This window comes from Oryx dammah, unplaced genomic scaffold (genome assembly GCF_014754425.2).
Source record: "Oryx dammah isolate SB20612 unplaced genomic scaffold, SCBI_Odam_1.1 HiC_scaffold_13, whole genome shotgun sequence".
NCBI classification, from domain to species: Eukaryota; Metazoa; Chordata; class Mammalia; order Artiodactyla; family Bovidae; genus Oryx; species Oryx dammah.
Genome location: NW_024070197.1, coordinates 49802454 through 49821086, shown reverse-complemented (window position 1 = coordinate 49821086; position 18633 = coordinate 49802454). Strand labels below are relative to the sequence as shown.

The window sequence follows — 18633 nt, the reverse complement described above, 5'->3', positions numbered from 1 at the left end:
GTGTGCCTACATATAGACAAAAGCATGAGCCACAGAAACTTGTGAGAAGTGAGGGTAGAGGATAAGGCGTTAGTTTTCTTTCTGTTGAGTGGCCCCTGGAGACGGAGTGGGGCGGAAGGTCCCCTCTGGCACCGTGGAGAAGTGGTTAAAAGCAGGCGTCACCCCACCGACCGAGCCCACAGTGTGTGAGTGCCAGTCTGTGCCAGCAGTCTTCACCCCGGGTCTCTGAGGCACCCACCTTGCACCCATGGAGCGATATATTGCAGGTTTCTTTCTGGCACTTGCCAAGCACTATAGTCTGTGCTGCTGGGGATACTCCTTTGTGAGGCCGAGTAGCTTTTGCTCCACACCAAGGAAGTCTCTGCTGTATTCAAGGAACATGTTCTCCCTCTTCCTTTCTGAGGGAAAGCAAAATTCTCTTCTGAGAAGGGAGACTTCTTGCTGTTCCAAAGGTGTCAACAGAATGTGCCTGTGGTTAAGGATGGGAAACCTTAGGGCAGAGTGAGGCGGCCCTGGTGGAAGCCTGAGACAGTGGGCAGTCAGATGGAGGTTCCAGGCAGAAATTCCTCTCCCGAATGGCCCTGGAAGGGAATGAACCAGCCAGAAGTGAACCCTAACCCGACCATGTATTCTTCAATCCAAGGCACCCAAAAAGAAAGGGAAGAAAGGCAAAGGCAAAGGCACTCCGATTGTTGATGGGCTGGCTCCGGAGGACATGAGCAAGGAGCAGGTGAGCGGGCTGGCTGGGCCGCGGCCCCTTGCCGGGGCAGGTGGGATGGGTTTGCTGCCTCATGCTGGTCCTAGGAAGTTCTTTTAGACTGCAGCACCCCAGCTCCTTGTCTGCCTCCCCTCAGTCTGGCTCCTGCCATCTGTCCACACCAGGACATGTGAAACAATGCAGCACGTGTGATGGGTAAACTTTCCTCTAGGGCAGGAGGAACTTGGAAGGAAATGTTTTTCTGATATAAAGCTATTTTAAGTTTTCTTTCATTCTTACCCTTTTTAGGCCCCTACTGTTTACAGAGATGTTAATCATAGTATATACACTTACAGCCTTCTCATTTATTTGATTTACCATTAAACACTGTGAGTTATTTTAGGCTGCTTGTTCATTTCGATGACATTAAGAGCTAGGGAACATGATTTGATTAATTACAGTTTCAATTGAAAGGCTCCCAAAACCTATAACTTGCACAACCCATGAGAACAGATGTGGTCTGGAAGTGTTCATGACCCTTACTTACTTTTGATGGTTTTAAGATAAAAGAAATCAAGGGAGATTCAACAAGGCATAAGACCTGAAGATGAAGAGCTGGGCAGAGGCCCTTGAAAGTGGTGAACAGGCTCTCTTTCTCACACAGGGAAGCCATCAGCAGTGTCTTTAGAGGGTAATGAGGTCAGGCTGTGCTTTGAGGGGGTCACTGGGGCTGCCTCATGGAGGTTGGCTTACCTGCTGTGTCGCCCCAACAATCGGACTGTTTCCTGCCTACAGGTTTACTTCCTGTCCTGTGACACAGCAGGGGTCAGTCTGCAGAGCTTGGAGTAAGATGAGAGATTCAGGGCAGCTGTGGTCAGATCTGAATTTGGCAATAAGGAGTTCATGATCTGAGCCACAGTCAGCTCCCGGTGTTGTTTTTGCTGACTGTATAGAGCTTCTCCATCTTTGGCTGCAAATAATATAATCACTCTGATTTCGGTGATGGCCATCTGGTGATGTCCATGTGTAGAGTCTTCTCTTGTGTTGTTGGAAGAGGGTGTTTGCTATGACCAGTGCGTTCTTTCGGCAAAACTCTATTAGCCTTTGCCCTGCTTCATTCTGTACTCCAAGGCCAAATTTGCCTGGTACTCCAGGTGTTTCTTGACTTCCTAGTTTTGCATTCCAGTCCCCTATAATGAAAAGGACATCTTTTTTGGGTGTTAGTTCTAAATGGTCTTGTAGATCTTCATAGAACCATTCAACTTCAGCTTCTTCAGCATTACTGGTCAGGGCATAGACTTGGATTATTGCCAAATTCAGACTTAAAGTAGGCAAAACCACTAGACCATTCAGGTATGACCTAAATCAAATCCCTTATGACTATACAGTGGAAGTGAGAAATAGATTTAAGGGACTAGATCTGATAGACAGAGTGCCTGATGAACTATGGACGGAGGTTCGTGATATTGTGCAGGAGACACGGAGCAAGACCATCCCCAAGAGAAAGAAATGCAAAAAAGCAAAATGACTGTGTGAGGAGGCTTTACATATAGTTGTGAAAAGAAGAGAAGCGAAAAGCAAAGGAGAAAAGGAAAGATATACCCATTTGAATGCAGAGTTCCAAAGAGTAGAAAGGAGAGATAAGAAAGTCTTCCTCAGTGATCAGTGCAAAGAAATAGAGGAGAATAATAGAATGGGAAAGACTAGAGATCTCTTCAAGAAAATTAGAGATACCAAGAGAACATTTCATGCAAAGATGGGCACAAGAAAGGACAGAAATAGTATGGACCTAACAGAACCAGAAGATATTAAGAAGAGGTGGCAAGAATACACAGAAGAACTGTACAAAAAAGATCTTCATGACCCAGAAAATCACGATGATGTGGTCACTCACCTAGAGCCAGACATCCTGGAATGTGAAGTCAAGTGGGCCTTAGAAAGCATCATTACAAACAAAACTAGTCGAGGTGATGGAATTCCAGTTGAGCTATTTCAAATTCTAAAAGATGATGCTGTGAAAGTGCTGCACTCAATATGCCAGCAAATTTGGAAAACTCAGCAGTGGCCACGGGACTGGTAAAGTCAGTTTTCATTCTAATCCCAAAGAAAGGCAATGCCAAAGAATGCTCAAACTACCGCACAATTGCACTCATCTCACACGCTAGCAAAGTAATGCTCAAAATTCTCCATGCCAGGCTTCAGAAATATGTGAACCATGAACTTCCAGATGTTCAAGCTGGATTTAGAAAAGGCAGAGGAACCAGAGATCAAATTGCCAACATCCGCTGGATCATGGAAAAAGCAAGAGAGTTCCAGAAAAACATCTATTTCTGCTTTCTTGACTATGCCAAAGCCTTTGACTGTGTGGATCACAATAAACTGTGGAAAATTCTGAAAGAGATGGGAATACCAGACCACCTAACCTGCCTCTTGAGAAATCTGTATGCAGGTCAGGAAGCAACAGTTAGAACTGGACATGGAACAACAGACTGGTTCCAAATAGGAAAAGGAGTACGTCAAGGCTGTATATTGTCACCCTGCTTATTTAACTTCTATGCAGAGTACATCGTGAGAAATGCTGGGCTGGAGGAAGCACAAGCTGGAATCAAGATTGCTGGGAGAAATATCAATAATCTCAGATATGCAGATGACACCAGCCTTATGGCAGAAAGTGAAGAAGAACTAAAGAGGCTCTTGGTGAAAGTGAAAGAGAGTGAAAAAGTTGGCTTAAAGCTCAACATTCAGAAAACGAAGATCATGGCATCCAGTCCCATCACTTCATGGCAAATAGATGGGGAAACAGTGGAAACAGGGGCTGACTTTATTTTTCTGGGCTCCAAAATCACTGCAGATGGTGACTGCAGCCATGAAATTAAAGACGCTTACTTCTTGGAAGAAAAGTTATGACCAACCTAGACAGCATATTAAAAAGCAGAGATGTTACTTTGCCAACAAAGGTCCATCTAGTCAGGCTATGGTTTTTCCAGTAGTCATGTATGGATGTGAGAGTTGGATTGTAAAGAAAGCTGAGGGCCGAAGAATTGATGCTTTTGAACTGTGGTGTTGGAGAAGACTCTTGAGAGTCCCTTGGACTGCAGGGAGATCCAATCGGTCCATCCTAAAGGAGATCAGTCCTGGGTGTTCATTGGACGGACTGATGTTGAAGCTGAAACTCCAATACTTTGGCCACCTGATGTGAAGAACTGACTCATTGGAAAAGACCCTGATGCTGGGAAAGACTGAGGGCAGGAGGAGAAGGGGACAACAGAGGATGAGATGGTTGGATGGCATCACCGACTTGATGGACATGAATTTGGGTAAACTCCGGGAGATGGTGATGGACAGGGAGGCCTGGCGTGCTGCGATTCATGGGGTCACAAAGAATAGGACACGACTGAGCGACTGAACTGTTGCCAAGTTGCTGCAGGATTACCCTGTGGGCGTTGGGCTCCAGAACTGTTTTCTCATATTTGAAGACAAGTGAGAAATCCAGATATGTATAAGAAGTCTAAATATCGAGTGAAGGAACATCCAGCATGAGCCAGAGTCAGGAGGAGCCTGGTTTAGATGATTCATTTGAGTAACACGAAGGCAGCAGGGCCGCGGGTCAGGACTTTTCCTGGGGAGCCAAGCCCCATCCCAGCCCTAGTCCTTGCAGTCTCCTGGCTGCCCTTCCTTGCTGAGTTGTTGTCTTGGCCCTCTCTTGAAGTAAGACATCTGGTTTCCTTGTAGGGAACATGGTTATCAAAAGAGGGAAACTTTACAGCCTGGGCCTGAGGCTATGCTCAAAGGATAACTAATTCTTGCAAGTGAGAGTCTCAAGAAACTGGAAATCTGTCCTTTTTTCTTTTTCTTTTACCTATTTGCATATTTGCATTTGGCTCTGGATCAAACCCTCTTGACTGTTTCAGATCTACTGGTTTTGTCTGCTATTTTTTGCTTGACATGTATCCTTAAAGGTGAAAGGTTTTTACATTTTATATCATTTGTATGAAAATATTTGCATCATTGTCATATCTTTGTATCATAGGCCCATATGACCTTCTGGCTGATATATTCTTGTTTCTCAACCATGCTCTTTAGAAGCAGCTTGGATCATGTGTCAATTTTAGTTGTCTGCTCTTGTGCTAACAGTGTTGCTAATACCTTTAAGTGGAACACTGCTGTGTTCTTTTGAGAAATTTCTTTAGTGTAAATTCCCAAGGATGAATAAAAGGATATAATCATGTTATGACTGTTGGCCAAATACAAGAGATTTCTGCTGTCTACTGATGTCGCCTGTGCCTGACCCTTCCCGGCACTCTGTGTTAGGTTCTCAGTTTTCACTCATGGTTTACTTTGAGATGAGAGTAGCGTGCCCCACCTCCTTGCTGCCCTTTCTCTGCCCACCCTCCCCTGGCCACGGGTGGGCCCTCTGGCTGCCTCACCCCGCTCTGCCCACCAGGTGGAGGAGCACATCGGCCGCATCCGGGAGGAGCTGGACCGCGAGCGAGAGGAGCGCAACTACTTCCAGCTAGAGCGCGACAAGATCCACACTTTCTGGGAGATCACACGGAGGCAGCTGGAGGAGAAGAAGGCCGAGCTGCGGAACAAGGACCGGGAGATGGAGGAGGCTGAGGAGAGGCACCAGGTGGAGATTAAGGTGAGGGGGCTGGCCCAATCCCATGGGAGTCGCCGCGCTACAGAGGAGCTGGCCTGAGGTCCAGGGGCATGGTCATGTCTTACTTTGGGTGGTCACGCCTTTTGTGTCCTTTGACATTGGGAACTTGAAGGTATTTTTTAATAACAAAGCAGGTATGTCCAGCTGAGCATGTGAACCTATGTGTGCAGGTGAGAAGTCGTGTAGAGGTGCGCAGATGGGCATGTGTGCGCAAGCAAGCCTGTGTGTGCAGGCGAGCCTGTGTGCACAGGCGAGCATATGTGTGTGCAGGTGAGTGGACAGAGCAGGTGAGCAGCAGCACTCCCTCACCCCCAGGTCTACAAGCAGAAGGTGAAGCACCTGCTGTACGAGCATCAGAGCAGCCTGACGGAGATGAAGGCAGAGGGCACCGTGGTCATGAAGCTGGCACAGAAGGAGCACCGTGCACAGGAGGGGACGCTGCGCCGGGACATGCGGGCGCTGAAGGTGGAGCTGAAGGAGCAGGAGCTGGCCAACGAGGTGATGGTGAAGAACCTGCGGCTGGTAGGTGCCAGGGCAGCTGTGAACGTGTCGGGACTTAGCCATACCTGGGAATTCATGGTTCTGTATAAGAAGCCTGCCGGTGGGCAATTAACTGAAATGTTCAGCAACAACAATTGCATCAGCCAAACAAATCCCTCTGGGGCCAGGTGCAGAGTTCTGTCTCAAACTTGAGCGACTGGTTGACTTCCCTACAGGGAGATCCAGCCTGGGCCGCTCTCCACGTGCTGCCGACCCCGGGCCCCTGGAGTGAGCCGCCCGCCAGCCCTTCAGCTGCTGCAGCCTTGGTCCTGTGAGCATGCTGAAAAGCACCTCACTGGCCTTGGAGACTCTTTGATCCTTTCAGAGGGAGGCTGAGGGGCTCTGGGTGGAGGTTGGAATTTCTTCATAAGTGCCTGTAGCACACCAGGCCTGGCTCTGATTGTGGGTGCTCAGAGGGTGGGGCTGACAGAATGCCTGCCCGTGTGTGGCTGACGGTCAGGAGAGGACAGGCCTCCCCGAGACAGAAAACAAAGTAAACTGCCAAACACGCATCACAGGTCCGCGGGCCTGAGTGTTCCAGGAGATGTGGGAAGTGAGGTGGTTGCGTTTCTCTACAGGTTCTGTGAACTCGTTGAGAAGGTGACACCCAAGCCAAAGTGAGGGAAGGCAGGGCTGAGCCAGGCTAGGGGAGACCAGGCCGTGAGAAAGGTTGGGATGGACCAGCATGAAGGCTGCAAGGAATGAGGAGGCTGCGGACAGGACTGGGGCTTTGACCACCCTGCCGCACCTGAGTTGGGGACCTCTGGAGGGCCTGGGCAAAGGGAGGATGTGTCCAACTTTGGCTTTCAAAGGTTCTCCTGGCTGTGAGTTGAAAGACTTTTGTCAATACGTTTGCTATATGTCTGGACGCAGCCCAGCCTCAACTGAATCTGGGAACATATTGCAGTTTTCCTTGAAGCTTGAGGGTGCTGAAGATGTGGTTCCTCGAGGGGCCTGGCTGTTTTGACAGAAGCACAGCATGGGCTGGCTTCCACCGAGTGTAGTCTCTGCTTACCCAAGGCACAGTGAGGAATAGTTACATGCTCAGAGTGCCTCTTGGCATGAAAATAAAGTATAATTTAAGCCTTTTATTCAAACTTTATAGCTGTCAGAGTAGTTTGTCCTGGTATTCTAAGCCAAAGCAGGTCAGTACCACACGGGGCGCCTACAGCTCTGGGTGGGTCTGGTCCTGCTGCCCAGCCTGTGGGCACAGCCAGGGTGTGAGTGTCATCAGCATCTTCCCCAGTCCATTATGAAATGTGGAATTTCCCAGACCCTCATTCCTCTGGGCTGGTCCTGAGCTCGGGGGTGAGGGTCCAGCCAGAGCAGCAGCCGCACAGGCTGTCGGTGCTAGTGAGGAGGGGGCCCTGCCACAGGGCCGGTGTCTGTCCTGTCCCGACTGGCCTCCAGTGACAGCTTGCTTCCGCCTCTGCAGAAACACACCGAGGAGATCACCAAGATGCGCAACGACTTTGAGAGGCAGGTGCGAGGTCAGTGCTTCCCGCGCTCCGCTGTGTAAGGCGGCCCGAGAGCCCCTCCTGTCAGGAAGGAACTGCCCTCCAGTTAAAACAGCCCAGACATGCGGAGTGAGAGGACATGGTCATTTCTAAGGCTGGTGTCTGTGGGAAGTGGGAGGCTGGGAGGACCCCCTCACCCCCCCGCCCTGGCACACAGTGACTCCTGGAGTAGCTTGTCCAGCTAGGGGGTGGCATGCTGTCCCTCCTGTCCTGCAGAGGCGCCGACCTCAGCCACAGTCTGGCTGGATGGCCATGGTCCGTGTCCCCTGGTACTGGGTGACTCTTGGCTGTTGGGATCCCTGAGGCAGGGACTGATCAGCGGTGCCTGCGACAGGCAGAGGAGGGTGTGTGCTGGTGCCACGCAGCAGGAGAAGCGCCCCGCCCTGACCCGCTGTCGGCAGCCTCCATCCCCTGGGAGGTCTCCCGCCTTGGGCACAGCCGCCATCTGTTCTCGTCACCATAGCACCAGGGGTTCTGCTCAGCTGCTCTGGGTGCTGCTGCCTTTCAGAAATCGAGGCCAAGTACGACAAGAAGATGAAGATGCTTCGGGACGAGCTCGACCTGCGCAGGAAGACAGAGATCCACGAGGTGGAGGAGAGGAAGAACGGCCAGATCACCACGCTGATGCAGCGACACGAGGAGGCCTTCACCGACATCAAGAACTACTACAACGACATCACCCTCAACAACCTGGCTCTCATCAACTCCCTCAAGGTGCCGCTGGGGCTGCCTGCCACCTTGGGCCCACACCCCTGCTCATAGACACATCTGGCCTTCAGCGGCCCCTGATTGAAACGCACAGATTGTGAGTCCCCTCACGTGGCGGGGAAGTCATAGACCCATATGCACCAGGGGTGTCATCGCACCTAAGTGCTGGCAGTGAGCACAGCAGAAGCTCTGTTTGCACGCAGGCTGCGTTACTAGAGAATTCAGAAACTATTCTCCGTGTTTACACACGGAACACATGCCCCAGGACCATCCTCTCTGGGCAGGAGAGCTCGCAGCCCCCGTGCAGGCCACAGCCCCCAGTCCTGCCACCAACACCCCCCTCCCGCTCCTCCCCCGGCCCCCCAGGAGCAGATGGAGGACATGCGGAAGAAGGAGGAGCACCTGGAGAAGGAGATGACGGAGGTGGCCGTGCAGAACCGGCGCCTGGCGGACCCCCTGCAGAAGGCTCGGGAGGAGATGAATGACCTGCAGAAGAAGCTCGGGGGCTATGAGAGGGACAAGCAGATCCTGGTGGTGGGTTTCCGCTGCATTCCCAGCCCTCCCTGGTGTGAAGGGGCAGGAAGGTCGGGCAGGTGTCTCCCGAGTCCCAGAGCGGAGTCGGCCCTCGGGGCACCAGGGGAGGTGCTGAACCCCTCTGCTGCCTGCCTGGTGACCTCCTGGGGGCGCGTGGGGTTGGCACCTGTTCTGGGAGCCAGCTGGCCCCTGGCTGCCGTGGTGGGGCTCGGTCCACTGTGTCCGGGAGCCATTCGCTCTGATGATCACCTCAGCTGCTCATCCCTCCTGAGCCGCATCTTGTGGGTGCCTGAACTGGGGGTGCTTTCTGACCCTTCTTCTCTCCAGTGCACAAAAGCCCGTCTAAAAGTCACTGAGAAGGAGCTGAAGAGCCTGAGGTGGGAGCACGAGGTGCTGGAACAGCGATTCATCAAGGTGGGCTCCAGGTTATCTGGGCGGCTCCTGGCATGTCTGGGGGGGGCTCTGGGGCATCTGGGGGGCTCCAGGATGTCTGGGGCCCTCCTGGGGCATCTGGGAGGCTCTAGGATGTCTGAGGGCCTCCTGGGGTGTCTGGGGGAATCCCAGCACATCTGGGGGGCTGGCAATTTGTCAAGGTGGACTCCGGGATGTCTGGGGACCTCCTGGGCCGTCTGGGGGGCTCCCAGCATGTCTGGGGGCTCCTGGGGTGTCTGAGGGTCTCCTGGTGCATCTGAGGGTCTCCCGGTGCATCTGGGGGCTCCCGGCATGTCTGAGGGCTCCTGGCACATCTCGGGGGCTGGGTCCCCTGCTCTGGCCCCTCCCCATTCTGCGGGGCTCTCAGTGGACGAGGTTGATGTCTTAGCAGTTCCCCACTGCTCTCCCCTTGGGCTGGCCTCTGAAGCAGCGGTGGTCTGGCCCATCTTTCATCCCTGTGTGTGTCTCCGAGTCCTAACCCTTTATGTGTGTGTCATAGGAAGCCTGTGGGTGAAAATGCAAGGCCTTGGGGCTGCAAGCTGGTCCACACACATGGCGAGAGCACCCCGAGTTCTTCCAAACTCTTGAGTGTGCTGGTGTAGGACCTTGCTTCCCAGAAGTGGGGGCACCTGACACGCGCCTGCCTATTCCTCCCAGCCCACGTTTCTTTCCAGAGTAGCCTGTGTCCCCTGGTGAAAATCCCTTGTCAGTCCTTGCTGCTATAGGCACCCTGTTAGGTACATCTTTGTGTGGTGTGTGACCCTTTTTTGGAATGGTGATTCCTAGCAGGGGAATTGCTGGGTCAGACGGCTAGTGTTGAGAATGTGGATGGTCTGCCTGAGGGCTGTTCAGAGTTGTGGCCTCATCCGTGGTTTCCCAGGGGGCCGTCCCCCACCCCAGGTCCTCACTGATGGGACTGGGTGCGTGTGTCTCACTGAACGTGCTTCTCTGCAGACGGCCCCGCCGTGTGCTTGGTTCCCGGGGTCTGGCTGAGGGCAAGCACCTCGTGTGTCAGCTGTTAGCACCTTTCCCATTGAAACACTCTTGCAGACTGTGACGGTGGAAAGGACCCAGTTCCTCGGGAACATTCCACAAGCAGCTGGATCTGGAGTCACCCCCAAGGGTCCTTCGAGGGTCCTGCAGGCCAACAGGGAGATGTTGCTCCCGCTGGTCAAAGTGGGCATGAATCGGGATGAGGCGGCCCAGGCAGGCTCAGGCCATGTAGGTCTGCACTCTCTGCCCCTTGTCCTCCGTTTGCATGTCTACACAGTATGTGAGAGAGGCAGTGTCCTGGAAAGCCAGGGTCATCAGGTTTTAAAGAGCAGAGGGCCTGGGAGTGGACGGAAGCAGATGTGAGGTGTGGCAGTGTGGCCAGAAGGACGGGGCCACAGGTTTGCAGCGCAGTGCTCGTCGCACCTAGCAGTGCTGTGTGTTCTTTACGGGCGTGGAGAACATTCTGGAAGGAGTCCCAGCCAGTGCTCAGATGGTGGCCTCTGGGAAGTGGGGTTTAGGAGGGTCACTTTTTCCTGTTACACCCCTGCTAAGTCTTGACTTCTAAATGGTGCACAGTTCAAAGAAGACGCGGAAGCACGTTTTCCTTGGTGGGCAGGCAGCTGGCTGTAGGATCTGGGGCAGATGGAGGGGACCGCCTCAAGGCCCCCCAATCCCAGCATTGCTAAGTCTGAGGCCCTGATCGCCTGTGGGGATGATTGGGGGTGGGGTGCGGTCCTGAGCCTGCTGCCCAGACCCAGGGCAGGGCTGGCTCTGGCTTCTTGGTGGGAGGGTCTCTCTGCAGCTCATCCTGGGGGTCCCCATGGCTTCCTGCCACACCTCCCAGAGGTGTTTTCTCCTGCCTCCCATTGTGTGGACACTGTACTCCTTTAATTTGGTTGCAGAGAGTGGGGCTTGGGCACAGACCAGCCTGCCCGTGGCCAGACGCTGGGGAAGGTGGGGGCGTGGCCCTAGGCAGACGGGAGGGCCGTCCTGCCAGCAAGGTACCTGCGCCCCGCAGGTGCAGCAGGAGCGGGACGACCTGTACCAGAAGTTCACCACGGCCATCCTGGAGGTGCAGCAGAAGGCAGGTTTCAGGAACCTCATCCTGGAGCGCAAGGTGCAGGCGCTGGTTGCTGCCGTGGAGAAGAAGGAGGTGCAGTTCAATGAGGTGCTAGCGGCCTCCAACCTGGACCCCGCGGCCCTGACCCTCGTGTCCCGAAAGCTGGAGGTAGGCCTCGAGGGCTGTGCTTGGGGCTCCATCCCTCCAGGGCAGACCCTCAGTCAGCCTCGGGGAGGGCCGGTCGCAGTTTCCTGGCCAGAGTGCCCAGGTCCGTGAGTGCCATGGACTCCCAGCTCCAGTGTCTTCAAGGTCTCCCCAGCCCCTCTTTGGCCTTTTAACCCTCCTAGCCCGAGTCCACTGCCCGCTCCAGCTTGGTCTCTTAGCCGAGGCCACAGCCGCCATCTGCCTGGACACTAAGCTATGCTGGAAGAGACCACGTGGGCGAGAGGCAGGCCTGCGGTGGCTTGTGCAGCGGGTGGTGGGAAGGTTTCCCTGGGAGGCACGCCTGAGCACAGGCTGAGCGTCTGTTCCCGTAAGCATCCGCAGTTGTCTGTGGTGTTCCCCTGGGGCAGGCTGTCCTGGGCACCGGGCATTGCTGGGAAAGGACAGACGAGGCCTCGGTGCCCAAGGGCCAGAGGGCCTGACCGCACCTGGCAGGGACCCCGCCCAGAGCTGGGCCTCGACCCTCTGCTCCCTGACCTAGGATGTGTCACAGAAAGAGCAGGTGATGGGGACAGGAGTCTTTGGTGTTGCCAGGGTGGCGTGGCCTGGCTCTGGGGTCCTGGTCAGCTGGGTGACCTGAGGCTGCTAGGCCCAAGGTTAGGTCCCCTCCGGGTCTGGGGGGTGGACACACACTGGGGTCTCACTCAGGCCTTCCCGTGGCAGTCCCTCCCTGTGTGGATGTCCCTGAGGTGGGGCCAGGCTGTGGTTCCCTGATGCCTTCCTCTCCCCAGGACGTTCTGGAATCGAAGAACAGCGCCATCAAGGATCTGCAGTACGAGCTGGCCCGGGTGTGCAAGGTGTGGAGGGCCCCCCAGCCCCCCTCACCCAGGAGCCCCCCGTCTTAACGCTGACTCCCCAGATCAGGGTGCTGACCCAGTCTGAGGCCATCGGTGCCCGCCCAGGTCACTGGGCCTGTGTGTGGCCGAGCCTCTGCTGGCGCCTCCCAGTGCACAGCCTGCCTTGTGTCGTGCAGCCCTTGCTCTGGCACTGAGGTGCTAGCCTGGCCTCTGGGGCGGTTGCCAGGGGGTTCTGTTTGCTCCCTCAGGTTAACGTCCACGTCCTCCATGCGGGGGCAGTTAGGGCTCCGGCCTTTCTCAACCACTCATGGAGGCTTCCCGCACAGTGCCCTGACCCTGGTACCATCTGTGTCCGGCACTGAGTGTCCCCAGCGCCCCGGCTGAGCCCACAGCTCTGTGAGGGCTTGGCCCGTGGGGACACAGATGCAGTGCTGCCTGCAGAGAGCAGACACCCCCCAAGTGTGACTCAGACACGAGCCCTGGGTCTTGGAGCCCTGGGTGAAGGAATTGCCATCATGGGCGCTGGGCTTCTTGGTGACCAAATGCCCTGGCCTTCCCTGCCCATCGGGCCCTCCCCAGGTGCTCGGCAACCCTGATGCATACTCGCAGAAAATTAGGGCCATGCACTGGGTGCATGTGGCTCTTGGGAGAACTTCCATAATCCACATCTAATTGTCGGGAGGGCTGAGCCCCAGAGGAGGAGGAGGGCCGGGGCCCATACCCTGGAGCCCAGTCCTTACTCGCCCTTCCGTCTCAGCTCCCAGCATCTTGTGATAATGCTGAGGACAAGGTGTCCCTTTGAGCTTTCGTCCTGAGTCAAGCTAGGCTCTCAGCATGTAACATGCTCCGCTCTTCACATCCTTACCACCACCTTGTGAAACGTGCTCTTTGAGAAAAAGTAGGGGGGACAGAGATCCTGCCTACATTGGTCCTGCCAGCACCATTGCCCAGACCTTGGCTTTTCTGGGAAGGGGAAAGGGAATAGATGCCAACAGACATGGCGGGGAGTGTGGTTCCTAGGAAGGCAGGGATGGTGAGCCTGAGTGAGAGCCTGCGGGAACCAGGAACTCTGAGTGCACCCCCTCTTCAACCTCCCCAGCCGTGAATCAGGGACGTTACTGGAGGTCCCGCACATGAAGTAGTCGGGTAGCACATGATGAAGTTCTTAGACTTGGGCCACGCTTGTTCTCTCAGTAGGGAAGCCCCTGGTTATCTTCCAGCTGAGCTGGGAGGTGTCTGTGCATGACCATCACCACCCACTTACTTGGAACCGTACTTCCGTGGGTGGAGCCTCAGTGACTTCAGTCCTCTTGGCTTGAAAGAGTGGCTCCTCCCACAGGGCCTTTCTTGGGTGAGTTTGGTCTTATGGAGGCCAATCACCGGGGTTTGTTCTGCTTACTTTAATCATCCCCTGGAGAGTCATGTGCTCTGAAAAGCTTTACATGCCTGTTTGCACCGCTAACTGCTGAGCAAATGCTCTCCTTAAGACTGGGACATTAAGAGGGGGGAATGACAGAACAGGGTCAGCACAGGCTGAGAGGCCACAGGTGGTGGTGGCTGAGACCACGTCTCTCAGGCTGACAGCCTGATCAAATGAGGGCTGTTAGAAAGCAACAGGACGCCCCAGTGGAGTCACTTGTGTGAGCCCGACCAGGGCTTCTGCCTGAACTGACGGCCACCTCGGCCTCTCCAGGAGTGGAGATTCTGACCCATCAGCCTGGGGCTTTCTGGTCAGCACTAGGGAGGTGACCTGCTAAAGACCCCCGCCTCCCTCAGGGAAGGCACCGTTGTTGGAGGGTGGCCGAACCCCGCCCCTCCATGCCCATTGAGCCTCCATCTTGTGCAGCTCCTTGGAGCGCCCTTCTGTTGGCTGTTGCTGACTCAGGAAGTCCCAAGTAGAGCTAGTTAAATCTGTCTTTAAACTTAAATAAATGTGTGTGGGCCTGGGCCTGGGCCTGGCACAGTCAGCACCTGGAAAAGGCGTGTCCTCCACGGGGCTGGGTGGCCTGAGCAAGGGTCACCCCGGCTACCCCTCCCCGCCCCCCAACACCACCGCTGTGTCCCTGCAGGCCCACAATGACTTGCTGCGCACATATGAGGCAAAGCTCCTGGCCTTCGGAGTTCCTCTGGACAACGTGGGTTTCAAGCCCCTGGAGACCGCTGTGATCGGGCAGACGCTGGGACAAGGCCCTGCGGGACTTGTGGGCACCCCAACGTAGCCCCAGCCTGGGTGAGGTCCCCCCACAGCAAAGATAGCAGGTATTTGTTCTGTAGACACGTGTTGTCAGAGAATGAAGGTTTCCACATGTGCTGCGTGTCCTCTTGTGTGGCTGTGTGGAGAGGTGCCCCCAGGGTCCCCAGAGCTCCCCGTGCGCACGCTCGCCCCTCATCCTCCCAGGGCAGCTCCCACCAAGCTTGCCTCATGACTGAAGCCACCTCGCAGATGTCAGCAGCAACTTTATTGAAGCCTGAGTGACACCTGCCCGTGACATGGGGCCAGAATGTCCCAGGGAAAGTGTGACCCTCGTGCCCATCAGGAACTTGCCCGCCCGCTGCTTGGGGGCGGCCTGGTCTGCCGTGGTGCCATGTCCGTGCCCACAGGCTGGCTGCCGGTCAGCCGCTAGCTCCCTCGGTATGTGGTGTAAGACCACGGGCTCAGCAGCAGTGGCACGTGGAACTTGTGGGTCTCATTTCTGATGGTGAAAACGACCTGCGGGGAGAGGGGGCACTGGGAGTGCACGCAGCCTGGCCCAGCAGAGACAAGACTGTGGGTGGGGCTGGGGTCTGCCCAGGGGAAGCACTCAGGCTGAGGGGCCCCTGGGCCTGAAGGTTCCCAAGGGTTAGAACCACCCTGAACAGGTCAGCTGAAGGGGACAGAGACTGGAAGGGCTCGGGTGAACCTCTGTCCGCCCAGGCTGAGTCAGCCTGACTGTGGGGTGGCGCGGCACGGGCATGGTGTGGTCAAGGCCAGGAGCTCAGAGCAGGTGCTTACTGGGATGGGGGGCAGGACCAGCCTGCGGGTCACAGTGCATCTCAGGCCTCCACCCGTCTGGCCCTCACCTCCACGTATGGGTAGAAGCTTTCCTGGCCCCTCTTCTGCCAGTAGCCCTCGGTGTCAAAGGACAGCTTGTAGGTGCCCGCCTTCATCTGGCCTGGAGGTAGGAGCCCAGGGCAGCGGCCATCACGATCTGTGCAACTGGGGAGAGGGGGGTTGCTGCAGAGGGGTCCCTGCCTGGGTCTCCTGGGTCCATGTGGCCAGTGGCCTGACTCGGACCTAGGTGAGCAGGGCCTGGGTGGCTCTGCAGCAGGGCAGCGTCCAGGACCAGGGCTATGTCCCCTCACTGTCCTTAGGGAACCCCAGAGAAGAGAAGGGAAAGAACCTTCCCTTCCCCCCCACCTCATGTCTGGCACAAAGACTTCACATTTTCTCCAGGCGTAAGAGTGCTTATTTACAAATTAAAAAAAAATAGGTTGTACTAGCTGTACTGTTTCATAACGTGTGCATGTGGGCTAAGTCACTTCAGTCGTAACCAACTCTCTGTGACCCCTGGACTGTAGCCCATCAGGCTCCTCTGTCCATGGGATTTCACAGGCAAGAATACTGGAGTGGGTAGCCATACCCTCCTCCAGGGGATCCTCCCAACCCAGGGATTGAACCCATGTCTCTGAAGTCTGCGTTGGCAGCTGGATTCTTCACTGCTATCACCACCAGGGAAGTGTAAAAACCAAGTACTTGCTGTTCACTACATTGCGCTTTCTGGGTGAGTGACTGTGTCCAGGCTGCCATCCGCGTGTTTCCAGCTGCAGTGCCGGAGGCTCTGAGGGCCTCTGCTCACCAAGAGGCCATGCTCTCAAGTGTCCGTGCTGTGATCAGCATCAGCAGCGCTTACCAGCGCAGTTTAGGGGTTGGGAGTGGCTCTGCGTGGCTCAGATTTGACCTGGACCCCCTTTCATGAAGGGCTCCATAGCCTCAGGCCCCAAGCCTTTGAGGTCCACCAGGGGCAGGGGCCTCCTGCCTCACCTTCCATCTCCTCATGTGTGGGAGGGTTTCCTGCAGGGTCTGTACACAGGGTACAGTGAGAACCTAACAAATGTCCAGTGCTCAAGAGCTGCCCAGCACAGGTCACCGCCAGTCAGAGTGACGACCAGGCCTCTCCGATCCCTCCTCAGGCCTCAACTGGCTGGTGGGCAAGGAGAGACAGAGCCCTGTCCCAGCACAGTGGGCACTCAGGGTGTGAGCTCTACAAGCAAGGCTGTAGCATGACCAGGACTACTCAGCCTGTTGAAACAGAGGCTCTGAGAGTCTGCAGGGAGACCGTCTGGCCAGGTCAGCCCTGCCACTTGCCAGCCGTGCCCACATCCTTTGCCCCGGTGCAGGGCCCCTTGCAGGGGGGATGGGTGAGGTGGGGGGTGTTCTGGATTGAGCCCTGCCCCAGACCACCCTCCTACCTTTTCTTCAGCTCAGTCCACTGCTGGCCACAGTCCTCGAGCCTGGACAGACGGAGGTAGAGGCCTTGGGCCGGGAGCCCTGAGGCAGTGTCCAGCACGTGTGTGGTCAGCGGGCTGCTGCCTGGCTCCATGCCTCTGCCCTAGGCCATGAGAGGGGCAGGGATGTGCTTGTGGGGCAGACCTTGTGTCCACACCCCTTGGTAGGAGGCAGTGCCTTGGAGTAAACAGCCCCCTGATCAAAGTCCCAAACTGCCCTGGGTGGGGTTGGGTGAGCAGGGTGCTGGGGGTGGGAGTGGAATTGGGTAACATATTGCCATACACAATGCTGACCCCTCCCCTTCCTCCCAGCACCGAAGGGGTCTCTACACCCAGAGCACCCTGGCCACCTTCAACCTCGTCAGGGCCTGGGTGGCCTCAGGGGCTTCTCTCTGAATCCAGCTCTGTTCCCTGATCTGCGGGCCACCTCAGAACTTAGCCCCAGGTGGAGGAGAGGTCAGGGGCTCCGGACCAGGTCTGTCCCCCTACCTCCCGGAAGCCCACGTGTCGCTGGAGTGTCTGCAGCCTCTGGGCGGCCCCAGAGCTCATGCCGCCGACCTGGGGACTGGTGAGGAGGCCAGCGGTCACACCACACCGCCACCCCCAGAACCTCCCTGGGAAGCCCTGCCCTGGCACCTCCCACGTGTCCGGCCAATCCAGGGAGGAGTGGAAGGTGCCCAGCCAGAGGGTCCTAGGGGTCTTCTGGGTGGTGGTTGCGGGGGCCAACAGAGCGAACGCAGTGCGCAGACCTACGGAGGCTCCTCCGGGCGGAAGTGGAGGGGCCCTGCAGCGTAGGGTTGGGAGTAGGGGTGGGGTACGAGGGGCGGGGCTCGGATGTGGGGGTGGAGTGCTGGGCGGGACCGGACGGGGAGCGGCGCAGCACTGGCAGGGGGCGGTGGGGGAAAGGCGCGGCGGCGCTCCAGCTGGGGTCCGCGCCGGCCGCTGGAAGCGGAGCAGTGAACCCAGTCACCCCCAGGGCCCTACACCAGTGCCGTTTCCTTTCCTTCCTTGGACGGTCAGGATCTGCTGGAAGCCCCGACAGGCCGCGTGGAGGTTCCTCAGGCAGGACCGACCCTCGGGTTGAGAGTGACAGTGTGAGGTGACACCCTTGTGGTTGCGTTTTACCCCCTCCTACCTGCTCTGACCCTCGACCCCCAAGGTGCGGGGACCTGGCATACTGACAGCGTAGGGTGAGGGCTATGCAGAAATGAAGGAAGAGACAAGTCTGAGCACACAGGCATGAAACCTGTCGTTGTACTACAATATCATGTGATGTGCGCACGAACAGATTTTATATAACAGATAAAAATAATGGCATTCTGTATTTACAGTCTGAGTGACATTGCCTGACGAGTTGTGTTGCTCTGGGTGTGGGGTCGTTTTTCTTCTCGCTAAACCGCATGTTCTATTGATCGATAGTGAGCGACCTCAGTTTGAGCTTTAAGGATCAAGCCCCTCTGAGGTGGGGAAAGAGACCTCTGGCAAAGTTTGTGCATTGGTTACACCTGCTTTGGAGATAACCAGGAAGTGTGTGTTTGAGATGTAAATATGATGAGGTTTGGCAGGGCTTATGTTTTTAGGAGGTGACCCCACAGAGACACACACACCTGTTTAGGCAAACTGCTATGGGGATGGGACCAGAAACAAGCTTACGTCCCCCATGAGGGATAATTAAATCAGGGCAGGCAGGTTGAACTCCTCTGCACACTGGCAGCTGTGCGGCCCAATACAGTGAGTCCAGTACAGCCCAGTCCAGAGAGTGAGCCCAGTCCAGCCCAGTACAGAGAATGAACTGAGTACAGAGAATGAACCCAGTACAGAGAATGAACCCAGTACAGAGAGTGAGCCAAGTACAGAGAGTGAACCCGGTACAGAGTGAGTCCAGTACAGCCCAGTGCAGAGAATGAACCCAGTACAGAGAGTGAGCCCAGTCCAGCCAAGTACAGAGAATGAGCCCAGTACAGAGAGTATGCCCAGTACAGCCCAGT

General features: G+C 55.9%; 2 protein-coding genes across 4 annotated transcripts in view; one reads left to right on the top strand and one right to left on the bottom strand.

The window, feature by feature from the left end:
• The window catches only part of GAS8 (growth arrest specific 8), a 32774-nt gene that overhangs the window by 998 nt on the left and 13143 nt on the right, over nucleotides 1-18633 (top strand). Inside the window, exons 2-11 of one of the 2 annotated variants that reach the window (XM_040253617.1) lie at nucleotides 644-730; nucleotides 5142-5339; nucleotides 5673-5879; nucleotides 7333-7387; nucleotides 7923-8128; nucleotides 8489-8656; nucleotides 8984-9070; nucleotides 11100-11309; nucleotides 12095-12160; nucleotides 14230-14419. In XM_040253617.1, coding sequence (XP_040109551.1) covers nucleotides 644-730; nucleotides 5142-5339; nucleotides 5673-5879; nucleotides 7333-7387; nucleotides 7923-8128; nucleotides 8489-8656; nucleotides 8984-9070; nucleotides 11100-11309; nucleotides 12095-12160; nucleotides 14230-14379 — 1434 coding nt within the window. In that variant the 3' untranslated portion in view covers nucleotides 14380-14419. Of the gene's footprint in view, nucleotides 1-643; nucleotides 731-5141; nucleotides 5340-5672; nucleotides 5880-7332; nucleotides 7388-7922; nucleotides 8129-8488; nucleotides 8657-8983; nucleotides 9071-11099; nucleotides 11310-12094; nucleotides 12161-14229; nucleotides 14470-18633 lie in introns of those variants that run through there. The other variant, XM_040253616.1, reaches the window with a different exon arrangement.
• On the bottom strand, nucleotides 14600-17438 carry LOC120872924 (5-hydroxyisourate hydrolase-like). 2 transcript variants are annotated; one of them, XM_040253618.1, is made up of 5 exons: nucleotides 17395-17415; nucleotides 17135-17210; nucleotides 16610-16749; nucleotides 15221-15356; nucleotides 14600-14870 (listed from the first exon to the last, which is right to left on the bottom strand). In XM_040253618.1, the coding sequence occupies exons 2-5, from the start codon at nucleotides 17192-17194 to the stop codon at nucleotides 14781-14783; spliced, it is 426 nt and encodes a 141-aa protein (XP_040109552.1). In that variant the 5' UTR covers nucleotides 17195-17210; nucleotides 17395-17415; the 3' UTR covers nucleotides 14600-14780. The 2 variants fall into 2 exon arrangements, with proteins under 2 accessions (XP_040109552.1, XP_040109553.1); XM_040253619.1 differs by lacking the exon at nucleotides 17135-17210 and having other exon boundaries at nucleotides 17274-17438.

Excerpts from the sequence above, each read along its gene's own strand:
- LOC120872924 (XM_040253618.1), bottom strand. The coding sequence starts at position 17,194 with ATGAGCTCTGGGGCCGCCCAGAGGCTGCAGACACTCCAGCGACACGTG. Across the intron at positions 15,357-16,609 it reads TGGACTGAGCTGAAGAAAAG|TTGCACAGATCGTGATGGCC; the intron begins GTAGGAGGGTGG and ends CCCTCTCCCCAG. Across the intron at positions 14,871-15,220 it reads GCTTCTACCCATACGTGGAG|GTCGTTTTCACCATCAGAAA; the intron begins GTGAGGGCCAGA and ends CTCTCCCCGCAG.